The 11,480-nt window shown below is 39.0% G+C and overlaps 2 protein-coding genes across 2 annotated transcripts; both read right to left on the bottom strand.

The window, feature by feature from the left end:
* Window positions 1-760: 760 nt before the first annotated feature.
* LOC111444719 (protein ESKIMO 1-like) lies at window positions 761-3,491 on the bottom strand. The gene is made up of 6 exons (XM_023082731.1): window positions 3,071-3,491; window positions 2,395-2,963; window positions 2,138-2,309; window positions 1,779-1,978; window positions 1,459-1,617; window positions 761-1,227 (listed from the first exon to the last, which is right to left on the bottom strand). The coding sequence occupies exons 1-6, from the start codon at window positions 3,113-3,115 to the stop codon at window positions 879-881; spliced, it is 1,494 nt and encodes a 497-aa protein (XP_022938499.1). The 5' UTR covers window positions 3,116-3,491; the 3' UTR covers window positions 761-878.
* Window positions 3,492-5,068: 1,577 nt separating this feature from the next.
* Window positions 5,069-9,431, bottom strand: LOC111444955 (protein SMAX1-LIKE 7-like). Its single transcript, XM_023083117.1, has 4 exons — window positions 9,343-9,431; window positions 8,055-9,249; window positions 7,384-7,627; window positions 5,069-7,162 (listed from the first exon to the last, which is right to left on the bottom strand). The coding sequence occupies exons 2-4, from the start codon at window positions 9,224-9,226 to the stop codon at window positions 5,237-5,239; spliced, it is 3,342 nt and encodes a 1,113-aa protein (XP_022938885.1). The 5' UTR covers window positions 9,227-9,249; window positions 9,343-9,431; the 3' UTR covers window positions 5,069-5,236.
* Window positions 9,432-11,480: the final 2,049 nt, after the last annotated feature.

Below are 11,480 nucleotides of genomic sequence, written 5' to 3'. Positions count from 1 at the left end.
CCTAGTCAGCGGGTGGCAAAAGGGAAGTGATGCATCTGGCACTCGAAATGGAGATTTTTTTTAAGGGGGCAAAGAGCTGGGCCGAACTTAAACATCCATTTGGGCCTGTCACTTAAATAGCCACGTCATGCTGGGTGGGCTGAACTTATAACGCTTTTTCTTTTTCTTTTTTTACAATTGGATTTAAATCAAAATTTACAAATTTAATCTTTAATTTGTCTCTATATATATTGCATAAATTCTGTAAATTATTGTATTTTTTCAATACCAACATCCCAGGGGAAGGACAAATGTGAATCTTACAACAATGTAATAAGATAATTTTATAATTTTACCCTTAGAATTGAGTTTGTATATTGGTAACCAATTCATTAAGCTCGATATGGATCACCCTACACACGATATAACCATGCTTTCATTGAATATGGATGCCTGAGTAGATCTCCCGGTCTTAAGAGGTTTTGACTCCCAAACATCTCCCACACTCAACTATATTCCAACTCATTTGTATGTTCCAAAAGCCCGTACTAAGGAGGATAGACTTGAATAATCGATTTGAATCCGAATAATGGTTGATTTTCTTCTTTTTTTTCAGTATGTCGTAGAGCAAGCAAGGAGCGGCATAAGGAAGTGAGATATTCAGTCAGAACCCAGTTCGATAACCTTCTCTCATAGATTCCTTTCACCAAGTGATCGTTACAATCCACTCTTACGAGTAACATTTACCAACTCAAATCAGCAACTAAAAGTACCACAATTCTTTCGCTTATCCATGTTTTATTTGGAGATACCAATTTATCATTTTTCTTTAATCTTACATAAAAGAAAAGACTAAGAACCAAAAAAGGTTGAGGGTGTATAATGGTATGGTGCAGATGTTAGGAGCCGGAAATGATGCGTGTGTAAATGAACTCATTCCACGTGTCGGGCAAGCCAGGCAGGCACCAATGGATGCAATCGGCGTAGGTGGCGGGGTCAGCCTGCTGCTCCGCAGTCAGCATTTTGCCCTGACGAATGGTATAAACGGATGTATGTGCGTCTTTGCGGTACTCGGAGAGGGCGGTGATATTGAGGAAATGGACCGGCACTTTTATTGTCTGCGTTACGTTCATCGCGATGTAGAACAGCCGACGGTCCGTCCCCACTTCCAGCGGCGTCGTCATGTTCAGTACTGGCATTGTCTCTTTTGCGCATTTTATCCCCTCTGAATTGTTCCAATCCAAGCTCCTATTGTAAAAAATAAAATTTAAATACGACATCCAAAACAGACCCTACAAAATTGATTATTCGGCGGAGCTATATCCGCTTTTTTTTTTTTTTTTTTTTTTTTTTAATTAAAGTTTGTCTTTTTAAAGGAAATTCGTGGCATGATTTACGTGATATTTACATGGGCTCCACAAGAAAATGAAAACAATTGATCGTCAATAAAATAAAAAGAATTAAAAACAGAAAAATTACTTGATATGAAGAGGAGACATGCTGCTAAAAAAGACCATGGTTCGGTTAGGGTTCACATTTTCTTCTACCCATTTCATCCACGTGTTCAACACTCTTCCATAAACAACGGGTCGTTCGATTTCATCGTACTCCGTTGATCCTTCATCGAACGATCCTCGCCTATTTAAATCACGAGGCAAATAATTATTGTTAGATGAACAAACTCTCCACAATTGTATGATATTATCCTATAAACATAATTGTTGGGACTTTCCTCCAGCAATTATGTTTTCGTGATTAATTTTAAATTTTAACATTAAAAAAAAAAAAAAAAAACTTACAGAACTTTCATGGTGACGGTATTCATCCACCAAATGTAGGTATTGAAGACGAGATAGTCCACGTCTTTCCAGTTCTCTCCATGCTTATTGATGGACTCAGGCATGATGATCCGGTTCAAAATGCTGTGCATCCTTGGATCATCAGAATTTGACTCTACTAAGAACGGTGCCCAGTAGAATTCCACTGTAGCATTATAGTCCTGCATGCATACGATCATTCCCCCGTTAATTTTTTACAAAAGTAATTGAACCGGCCACCGACGATTACGGGCCGACCGGAAAACTTTACCCATTACAAAAGAATGAAGCTTCAGATTGAAGTAACGGACAAAAGTAATTTGTAGGGAAAGAATTTATACGTGAAGTTTAAAGATGGCGAGTGAACCAATCTTTTCCAAGCTTTTTCTGGCCGGAGGAACCGCCGATTGAACCAAACAAACCATGGATTCCCACTGGTTTCTGTTCAATGAATCTCCCACGAACATCAGCCTCTTTCCCCTCAGTTTTTCCAGAAGCAATTTAGCTTTGAATCTTAAAGAAAAAACCCATAAATTTAGTGATTGAATCGAAGTGTTTATAGGTATAATCTTTGGAAAAAATTGGAGATTTAGCTTACTTGGGCAAGGAACAATCTCTTGGTTGCCACCTCCAATTCTGAAAAACAGAGTCTTTTCTTCCGTTTCTCAAGCAAGTTACTTGCGATGTTAGAAACTCACATTCATCTTCTTTATACAAAGGATATGAAGTGTTGTCGAAAACCCATTTCCCATTATACAGATCGCATTCTTCAGGGGGCAATTCAACATCGTCGTCATCATTTTCTTCTTGTTCCACGTTCTGATTGCTCTGTTCTTCGTCCTCCTTGGTAGAAGCGATCGTTTTGTGATTAACGGATTCATCTGTTTCTGATTCTTCGGAGTTCATCTGTGTTCTTGAATCCACGGAAGCGTCAGTTTGGAGGGGGTTAAGAACAGGGGAGCTCTGTTTCTGGCTCTGTTCTTTGAGCTCCTCTGTTTTGGGGCGGGAGAATGGAAACTCGGCAATTGACTTGATGTCTTCATTGTACATGAAAAACCCAAATAGGAAAACGGAGAAAACGACTGCAAATATGGAGAGATTACTATTCTTTCGAGGCTTCATTGCCGCCATTTGTGAAGAGGAGAGAGAGAGCTTGCGGCGAGATGGCTGCATCCGAGAAGAAGAAAATTAGGGGGGAGAGAGAGAAGAGAAGGGAGTAGAAATATAACGACGACATGAAACAGGGTTTAGAGAGAGAAATGGAGAAACTTTACGTTGAGAATTAGGTTTTTGTTAGTGAAATTGAGGTTGGGTGACATGGGTTTGTCCGTGAAGAAAGAAGAAACGCCTCTTTTCCGGTTCTGGTAAGCAGAGGAGATGTCTCTGTCAGTATGTTCATCTGGGCTAACTGCTTTAGATCATCTTCTCTGTAAAAAGTCAAGAACATGGAAGGACTCTGTAATTGAGCTGGTTTCATCGGACGGTCGTTCTCCACCCCATCTCTGGTCGGGTGGAGTGGAGCCCTTGAAGATGGAGGCTCCCGATGGGTGGGTCTCCAAATGGGTATGATCTATAATGTTACATAGATGATTAGTTTAATGAAGATGAATGTGAAGAATAATGGGTGGATTAAAATTAGATGGTTAGATCGCTATCGAAACCCAATTGAAAGAGAGAAAAGAAGGTTCTTTATTGGGTAATAGGGTGATGTTTTTGTTTTTGACCTCAACAACAGCCTTTGATGATCATAATTATCTATTTATGTATAAATTTTCATTCCCAAATTATTGGAAACTTTATTTCTCAGAGAAGTAAATGCTAAGGAAAGCATCACTTGTTTCCAAGCTAAGGCAGCTTTGGAATGGCCTTCTACTCATGTGGGAACTATGATCATCAATTCCAGTCTCCATCAAACCCTAAAAATATACTATTCTTCCCTTTTCTTTTTTTTTTTTTTTTTGAATTTTTGGCNTTCCCTTTTTTTTTTTTTTTTTTTTTTGAATTTTTGGCTTTAGAAAGTCATCTGGAGATGGTACCGATTGGGAGTGGGTAACAAATCATTTCTTGTAAAATATTAAAACTTATCCTTAATATAAATGTTTGAAATCTTAAAAGAGGACAGTATCTACATATGGACTTAGGCTATTGCAAATGGTATCATAGCCAGCTAGAACGAGGGGCTTGAACGGTTATAAATAGTATCAAAAAAATTTAAGTCGGAAGAATTATTAGACATTATTAAATAGAATACTCTAAAATGGGGCTAAAAAAATATTTTCCCATCGTTTTAGTCATATTCTTTAACTTTTAACTTTATACAACTTTATAAGATTCGAGATTAAAAAAAATATTTTTCCCTTATCTTCTTAGTCATGCACTTTAACTTTTATCTTTATACCCCTTTAACACGTAAAACCAAAATTTAAATTAAAAGTAACCAAATATAAAATTAAATAAACTAAAATAAAATTGGGTCAAATTTAAGAACACTTTTTTTTTTTTTGGTTTGTTTGTTTGTTGGAATCAATAAAATTTGGTCATTTTTTATTGTATTTTGGGCGAGAAATGTGTGTCATTATCGTTAACAATTGATTTGGTGGTATTTCGTTTTCTCATTACTTGTTTCCCATCATATTCTATTTTTCATTTTGTTATAAAAAAAAAAAAGAAAGACCACAACACATCGTGTAGCCTATCCACCTTCCTTCTTTGCTCCTCCCTTTATGGCTTCCAATTAATAACTTAATTTTATTTTCAATTATATTTCTATAATTTTGTAATACAAATTACGTCACCACATCAATTAAAAAAAAAAAGTGGCATTAATTTAGCATTCAATACGGAATATTGACTTTTAATTATAGCTAAAATAGCTGAGATGATGATCCATGTTAATTAGTTTTTTAAAATAAAAAATAAATTTTATTTATTCTCTCTCTCTTATCCCATTTATGGCTGCTCTTGTCAATGCTTACCCATCAATATATTAGATGAAATGGTTGGGGTTGTTTGGTCCTTCTCGTGTCTCCTTTTATCAAATGAGATGCAGACCCCATTACCATCTTAGAAATGAGTTGCAATAGTTTTGGGAAGCAAAACAGGGTGCCCCTACTCAAATTGAGCCTACAGTTAATGGACTCTAACGAACTCGGTCCCTTCGCCTTCGATCATCGATGCTCTCTGTGACTGCAACGCCACTTTTGGAATGCATAAGTCCATTCATAGATTTGCTGCAAATCCTTGATGAATTCGATGAAGTCCAAAGATGAAGCTGAGGAATGGCTTATAACTTGCTGAACTTAATCACGCAACTAAATATCATATCATATCATACAGAGATCATAACCTGGAAAAAGAAAACCCAGCAAAATTTGCAAAATTATGGGATTCACAGGCTAAGCAAGGTTTTACAAGATTACACTGACACTATATTTTACATCTTAGCTACAACACGACTTTTGATCTAAAACGATTCTCCGGGGAAGACAGACTTCTGCTGTTTTCTCCTCCGACGAAAGCTCCTGATCACATCTAGAGAGTTTGACGATGGAATGAGTAGAAAGGATGTGTATTCTTTTGAGTTCTAAGAATTTCCTGCTTAGGACTTGCTCCATCCAATCATCTACTTCTCTGTTCCCAAATGAAATATAAGCAGCTGCAAGCAATTGTTCCATCACCTTTGGGTCAATCTCAAGTATGCATTCTGGCCCAAACACACTGTGGAAGATCTTCTTAATGTCCTTTACAATTTTCTCAGCTAGAGCATCGAAATCAAATGGCTTGAAAACTACTACTTGATCAATGTAGGTACAAAAATCTTGTAACCATGTTTTGGAGTTCTCACAAGTGGAGTCATTATCGCAATCGCCATCAATATCGTGCTCGGCATTCTCTTCCACAGGGCGATTCAAATCCAGGTATTTGATTGACGTTGACGTCTTGTTACTCCGTTTCGCCGTTTCAGATATTTCATGCTGATGTGAAGATTCATCAATGACATTGAGCTTCCTTTTGCTCATAAGGAAGTGGCTAAGGATACTCTTTCTCTCTGTATCAGAGACTGTTTTGCTTCGGTTTGCTTGGTCTCTAAAGCTAGAAGCAACTTCTATGCGCAACGGCCAACGTTTAGCCTTCAAGAGTGTTTCTTCAGAATACTTAGACGATACTTGCTTGTCGAGGGAAGTTATTCGTGACGTTGACGTCATCATGAATATTGCATTTGTAATGCTAACTTCTCTTCCTTGCAGATCCGAGAGTTTACCAGTTTGAATAGCTTGTGACAATCTATTTTGATCAAGAAGTTCAGCCTTGTCGACATTTTCAAGCAATACAATGGATAAGGGTTGCTTTCCCAACTCAGCAGCAACGAAATCCAGAACGGTTTTCCCTCTGAATTCTGCACGGTAACTTCTCAGTTGCGGATGTCCAAGATGAAGCATATCAGGATTGATCACCCCATCTTGGGAACTCAAATCGACACAGACGAACTGATCCTTATTGCCATACAATATCTCAGCAAGACCAAGAGCAACTCTTCTTTTCCCAAACTTATCAGAACCAACAAAGTTGAACCATATGTCCCCCCTCGAATTAGATCCATGCCGTTTATCGCTTCTTGTTTGGCATTGGGATATTGTTTGACTTATGATGCTCACAGCCTGATCTTGCCAGAAAACTCTTTCCTTGAGCAATCGAAATAGTGTCTTGACATCCATCACATTCATCTGTCCTCTACGTTCCGGGCTGGAAAAGGATGAAGATGGAGTGAAAGCATTACAGACTTTACCATTAACTAAATCAACATTTGTTGAGCAGCAACCAGACAAGTCAGATGGAAAATCTGCGCCATTAGGTTTTAATGGTTTCTTCAGCTTATAACTGGTAGGTAAAGAAACTATCCCCAACCCTAAATCTGTGGTGACAGAACCCGCAGATGGGGATGATGTTCGATTTTCATCGTCCACACTGGAAATGGACAGGCTGAAAGGAGAGTTGCGACCCCCTAACTCAAGATCTTCAGTTTTAGATGTTTCTTCCTGAAGTTTGGATAGCAAATTCTTGTCACTCCCCTTGGCAGAAAAAGGAAAGGTGTTCGATCTCGAGAGAGAAATCTTTGGCAAATCCATGAAATTTCTGGGGTTCAAATCTGCGGATGAATCATTGTATGATGAAACACAAGCACTGCTACTGCAGTTGTTGACAGCAGCATCTTCCCTTCTATCTTCAGTGACTTGGAAGCCCACAACAGTCGGAAACATGGGTGCTTCTTTTAATGGCTGACCGTGATGAAGACGCTGGCATATATTGTCCCATTTATTTTGGAACCCTGCAATTTTGGCACTCAGTACCAGTCCATCATCTCTGGTCTGCACTGAAGACGTATGAACTAGCTTTTACACAAGAAATGCAGAGGATTCTCTAAAGTAAACTACATATCAGTCCTCACAACCGTAAGATCGTTATCAAAATCCTTAATTACCAAATATATAGATAAGTGTATAGCTTCTATCTGAAACAAACATATCGTAGAACATGAAAAGCACAGCCACAGACTTATATGGAATTGAATTTGAAAGCAAACACTCACCTTGGCATCGAATGCATCAAAGTTGCCAAGCTCAGTCATTTGCATCCAAGAAGGCAGGCTAGATTGATACTGCTCGGAAACGGGGGGAGTAAAAACACCCTTTGAAGCAGCAATTACTTCATCTTCACAGTTTTTGTCACATTGAAGACATCGGGAAGGATGTTGGCAGGAACCACTCAAAGGGATGCTTGCATCAGAAGGCGTGGAAAAGAATCCACCAAGTGGTACAAATGATCCCATCAAACTGCACCGATAATGGGATATTTTATTCAAACTCTTATTATCAACATTTCTATGATATTTTATTGTTTGTTTTTATAAAAAAGAAGCCTCCTGAGAGATTATGAGACAATTTAACTTTAGATGTCATCAGCGATCTTGTTTTGAGTCAATTTAAGTACATAACAAAACATATTAATTAGTAAATAATCAAATTTCGCTATGAAAAGTCGAGAATTTCTATGTGCAACGCAGATTAGATCTCAAAAGAGAAAAAGACTGTGATCCAAAATGAGACAACTAACCTCCTCCTCCTCCAGGTGTTATCATATTTGAACTACCACCAGTACTCACTTTTCAGAAACAATAAAATAAACCCAATCCTTAAAATTCATGAACTAAGCCTTTACGAACATTTTAAAGTAAATTCCAAGAAAGATTTGGAGACTAACCTGGACCTGGGATATGATTCGGGTCTAAGAGAAGTGATCGGCAACAGATGCAAATCCCAGTCCTTCCCAATCGAAGGAAATTTAGTCGCGAATCTTAAGTAAGTTTCATAGCTGGCAGCTGCGCCGATCAGCCAAACTTTACCGCCATGGACGTCGACCAGAGTTTTCAGTTGGCCAACAACACGGCTTGCTCGATCATCGGAAGTATTATCGCCGACAAATGCCTTTAAGTCTCCGAAATTCACTATCAATCCAGGCTCCGGCGACTGCTCCACCATCTGGACAACTTCCACAAATCTCATATTCAAAGACCTCATTTCGGAATTCTCAGACAAAAAGCTAGAGATATCGTTCTCGAGGCAAATGTTTCTCACACCGGCCAATTCCTCCGGCAAGAAGTTGTCGTTACGTTTCTCAATGGCCTCCGTGAAACCCTTGAGCGCAACGTTAGCAGATACTCCAACGAGCAGCGGATTCCTTCCCCTGTTTTTCCCCAAAACCTCCCCGATCCTGCGATTATTTTCGTTATCGTCTCCATCACGAAATCCGGAGAGGGGGAGCAAGAAACCCCGACGATTGGGATCAGGACAGTCCATCAAATTACATAGGAATAAAGGGGGCACTCTAGCGCGAGAGCTGTAGCGAAGAAGCTGAGGAAAAGGGCGAATAATAGCAAACTTGATTTCAGAGCTCCGAAATCCGGCCTCGCCGAAAACCCTACTGACGACAGGATCGTCAAGAATGGAGAGAAGAAAATGCTGGAGCTCCACTTTGACGCAAGCAATGGAGGACTGGTGAGAGAGCTGGTGGTACAAATGGAAATTCTCCGGCTGGCGGCGCTGGTTGGCCTGAGAGCGCTTAATGGCGGCCATGAGGGAGTTGGAGACTGGAGGGTCATCGGAAAGTTGATTGGAGGGGACTCGGTCGAGAGAGACGCTGAGACAGAGCTCGAGTGCTTTGAATTGAAGACGAGGAGAATAAGCAGTGGTTTTGCGGGCGCGTGCACAGGCGTCGCGTAGGGCGGAGGAAGGGAGAGCGAGAAGAGCGGATATAGCATGAAGCGACGTCGTCTGAGCGTGTCCACGGCGGCGCGCCACTGCCACCGCCTCGTCCAGCGCGTGTGCTGCATCTGGTGCTAAGCATTGCCGAGCTAAACTTACCGCCGTAGGCATCCCCGCCGAGCATACGAAAACCACTTCAAATTTAGAATATCAATTTTTTTTTTTTTTTTTTTTAATACAAATAATCTACAATTTTTTTTTTTTTTTTATAAAAAGAAAAAACAAACCTCTCTCTCAATCTCTCGCACCGAGTCTCTTTTATAATTCACAAAATATGGGAAAAAGGAAAAGAAAATGATACGAAATTCTAAGAATAAGAGACTTCGAAATATAAATGAAATATATATATAAAAAAAATAATAATAATAAACGGAAAAAGAAAGGAAGGGTGACGTGGCAAGAGGTATGACAATGGTGGTGAAAAGTAGGTCCCAGCAATAAGTGTGGGCCGTCCTATGGAGAAGGCATTTTACTACTACAACAACAACAAGAGTAATTGAAGATGTGGTATAGATTAGATTCTAAATATCTTAGGGCAACATCTTTCCTTGTCTTACACTTTATTTTGCTTCAAACTTTTTTTTTTGTTTCCTAAACATGAATTAGCATAAGACGTGGATTATTAAACGTGTTAAATCCTACATCAGTTGGAGAGAAAAACGAATCATTTCTTACAAAACTATGAGACTGATGATGATATGTAATGAGTCGAAATAGACAATATCTACTAACCACCATGAGTTTGGGCTGTTATGGAACGAGGCCCGCATGGTAGAAGGTAGGTTGAATAGAAGTAGGTGATGGTGAGGGGAAAATATGAAAGAGGGAGGAGAGAGATGGTGGTGGGGTGATTCTCAATCAAGGAAATAGAATAATAGCGTTGAAAGGAAAGATGGTGAAATGTATTGAATCCAATCCACCAACTTGGGGGTGGGACTGGGGGCCAACAGGACACACCATTGGTGAGTCACACTCAGTGATTGCTTACGCTCTCATATAATCTTCTTTTCACTTTTGTGATGTTTTACTATTACTATTACTATTACTATTACTATGTTCAATGAGTTGAGTCACCAACAACTTGCAGGCAACTCGGTATTCCTTTTCCTCCTCCATATTCCTTCCTTTTCACTCCCAACCTCCATGCAATTATACATCCCAAAAGGTTGAAAGTGACCCAAAAGAGAAACTATGACTCCCAACTCCAACCACCACCATACACATTCCATTCATGTGCAAACAACGCAGGTATAATTCACAATTGAAACCTCCACTTTTGGAATATGGAGCCCCCCCGCTCCTTTTCTTCTTGCGACCAGACCAACTCAAAACATTTTAAGTTCTAACTTCTTTATTATTTGAAAAAATTAAATGAAAAAATCTTTGGTTACTTTCAGATAAAGTAGCGAAGGAATTTTCCCTTTTCTTTCTTTCTTTTCTCACTTCGTCCTTCTCCTTCATCGACCCAAGAATTAGAGAACATCAGAGAGCAACACGCAGATGATAGCGATAGGAATGGGAGGAGTTAAAGCTTATAAAGGTGTTTGATTTGATGTGTTTTTTGTTCCTACCTGCTTTCCTAAGCTTTTATGACTTTTTATTTTTTCACAAAACCTTTTCAGTTCCTTTTTTTCCTCTCAATACACCAAGCAACCTCTTCTTAGATATGAACTTTTTCAGCCGAACTCCCAACACTTCCATCTCTATCTTTGCTCTACCCACCTTCATCATTTAATAACTTATACAGATTTGACACAACCACTCAAATTCTACAATACGTTATATACATCTACTTTTTTCATCATCACAAACAGTCTTTTCCATGACCTGTGCTTCTAAATGTTAAACCTATCACAACCTATTCCTTACTCCCCAAGATGATATCACAATTTAAAACCTCAAAAGCTTTACCTATCAAGAATTGTTAGACTTCAACAGTTCCCGACTATCGAGGATAGCTTTCAGGCTATTTCAACGGGTTTTCACTGTCAAAATATGTTTCCAAGCTTTTGTAATATATAATACACACACAAATAGACCACTATACATAAATTCTCAAAACAAGACAGCAGACATACAAATCAAGCTCCCTTTAAGCAAAACACTAAGCAAAAATGGACGGATCCTTATCCCATTAATTGATAATATCTGATCAAATATATGTATCTTAAACAAACAATTGATTGTAGTTCACACTTGCAATACAGATCAAAAGCCAATCTCAAGCAGTCCACATGCATCCTTTGCCTACTGATGTTTGAGTTGTTAAAGAGGTAGGCCCAATCAAAACAATTATCTCTCTGCCAGCAACTCATCACCAAACTCTCAGTCTACAGAAACTCATATCATAAAGAGGGGGGGGGGG

This window comes from Cucurbita moschata, unplaced genomic scaffold (assembly GCF_002738365.1).
Source record: "Cucurbita moschata cultivar Rifu unplaced genomic scaffold, Cmos_1.0 Cmo_Scf00007, whole genome shotgun sequence".
In the NCBI taxonomy this organism is placed as follows: Eukaryota; Viridiplantae; Streptophyta; class Magnoliopsida; order Cucurbitales; family Cucurbitaceae; genus Cucurbita; species Cucurbita moschata.
Note: the sequence above shows the minus strand (reverse complement) of the source record. Positions and strands in the feature narration are given on the sequence as shown.

Coding starts and splice junctions, on each gene's coding strand:
- LOC111444719 (XM_023082731.1), bottom strand. CDS start 3,115: ATGTCACCCAACCTCAATTTCACTAACAAAAACCTAATTCTCAAC. Junction 2,964..3,070: donor ACAAAAACCTAATTCTCAAC/GTAAAGTTTCTC, acceptor TCTCGGATGCAG/CCATCTCGCCGCAAGCTCTC. Junction 1,979..2,137: donor TCGCCATCTTTAAACTTCAC/GTATAAATTCTT, acceptor GTATGCATGCAG/GACTATAATGCTACAGTGGA.
- LOC111444955 (XM_023083117.1), bottom strand. CDS start 9,226: ATGCCTACGGCGGTAAGTTTAGCTCGGCAATGCTTAGCACCAGATGCA. Junction 7,628..8,054: donor GAATCATATCCCAGGTCCAG/GTTAGTCTCCAA, acceptor TTATCGGTGCAG/TTTGATGGGATCATTTGTAC. Junction 7,163..7,383: donor TTGATGCATTCGATGCCAAG/GTGAGTGTTTGC, acceptor TCTTCAGTGCAG/ACCAGAGATGATGGACTGGT.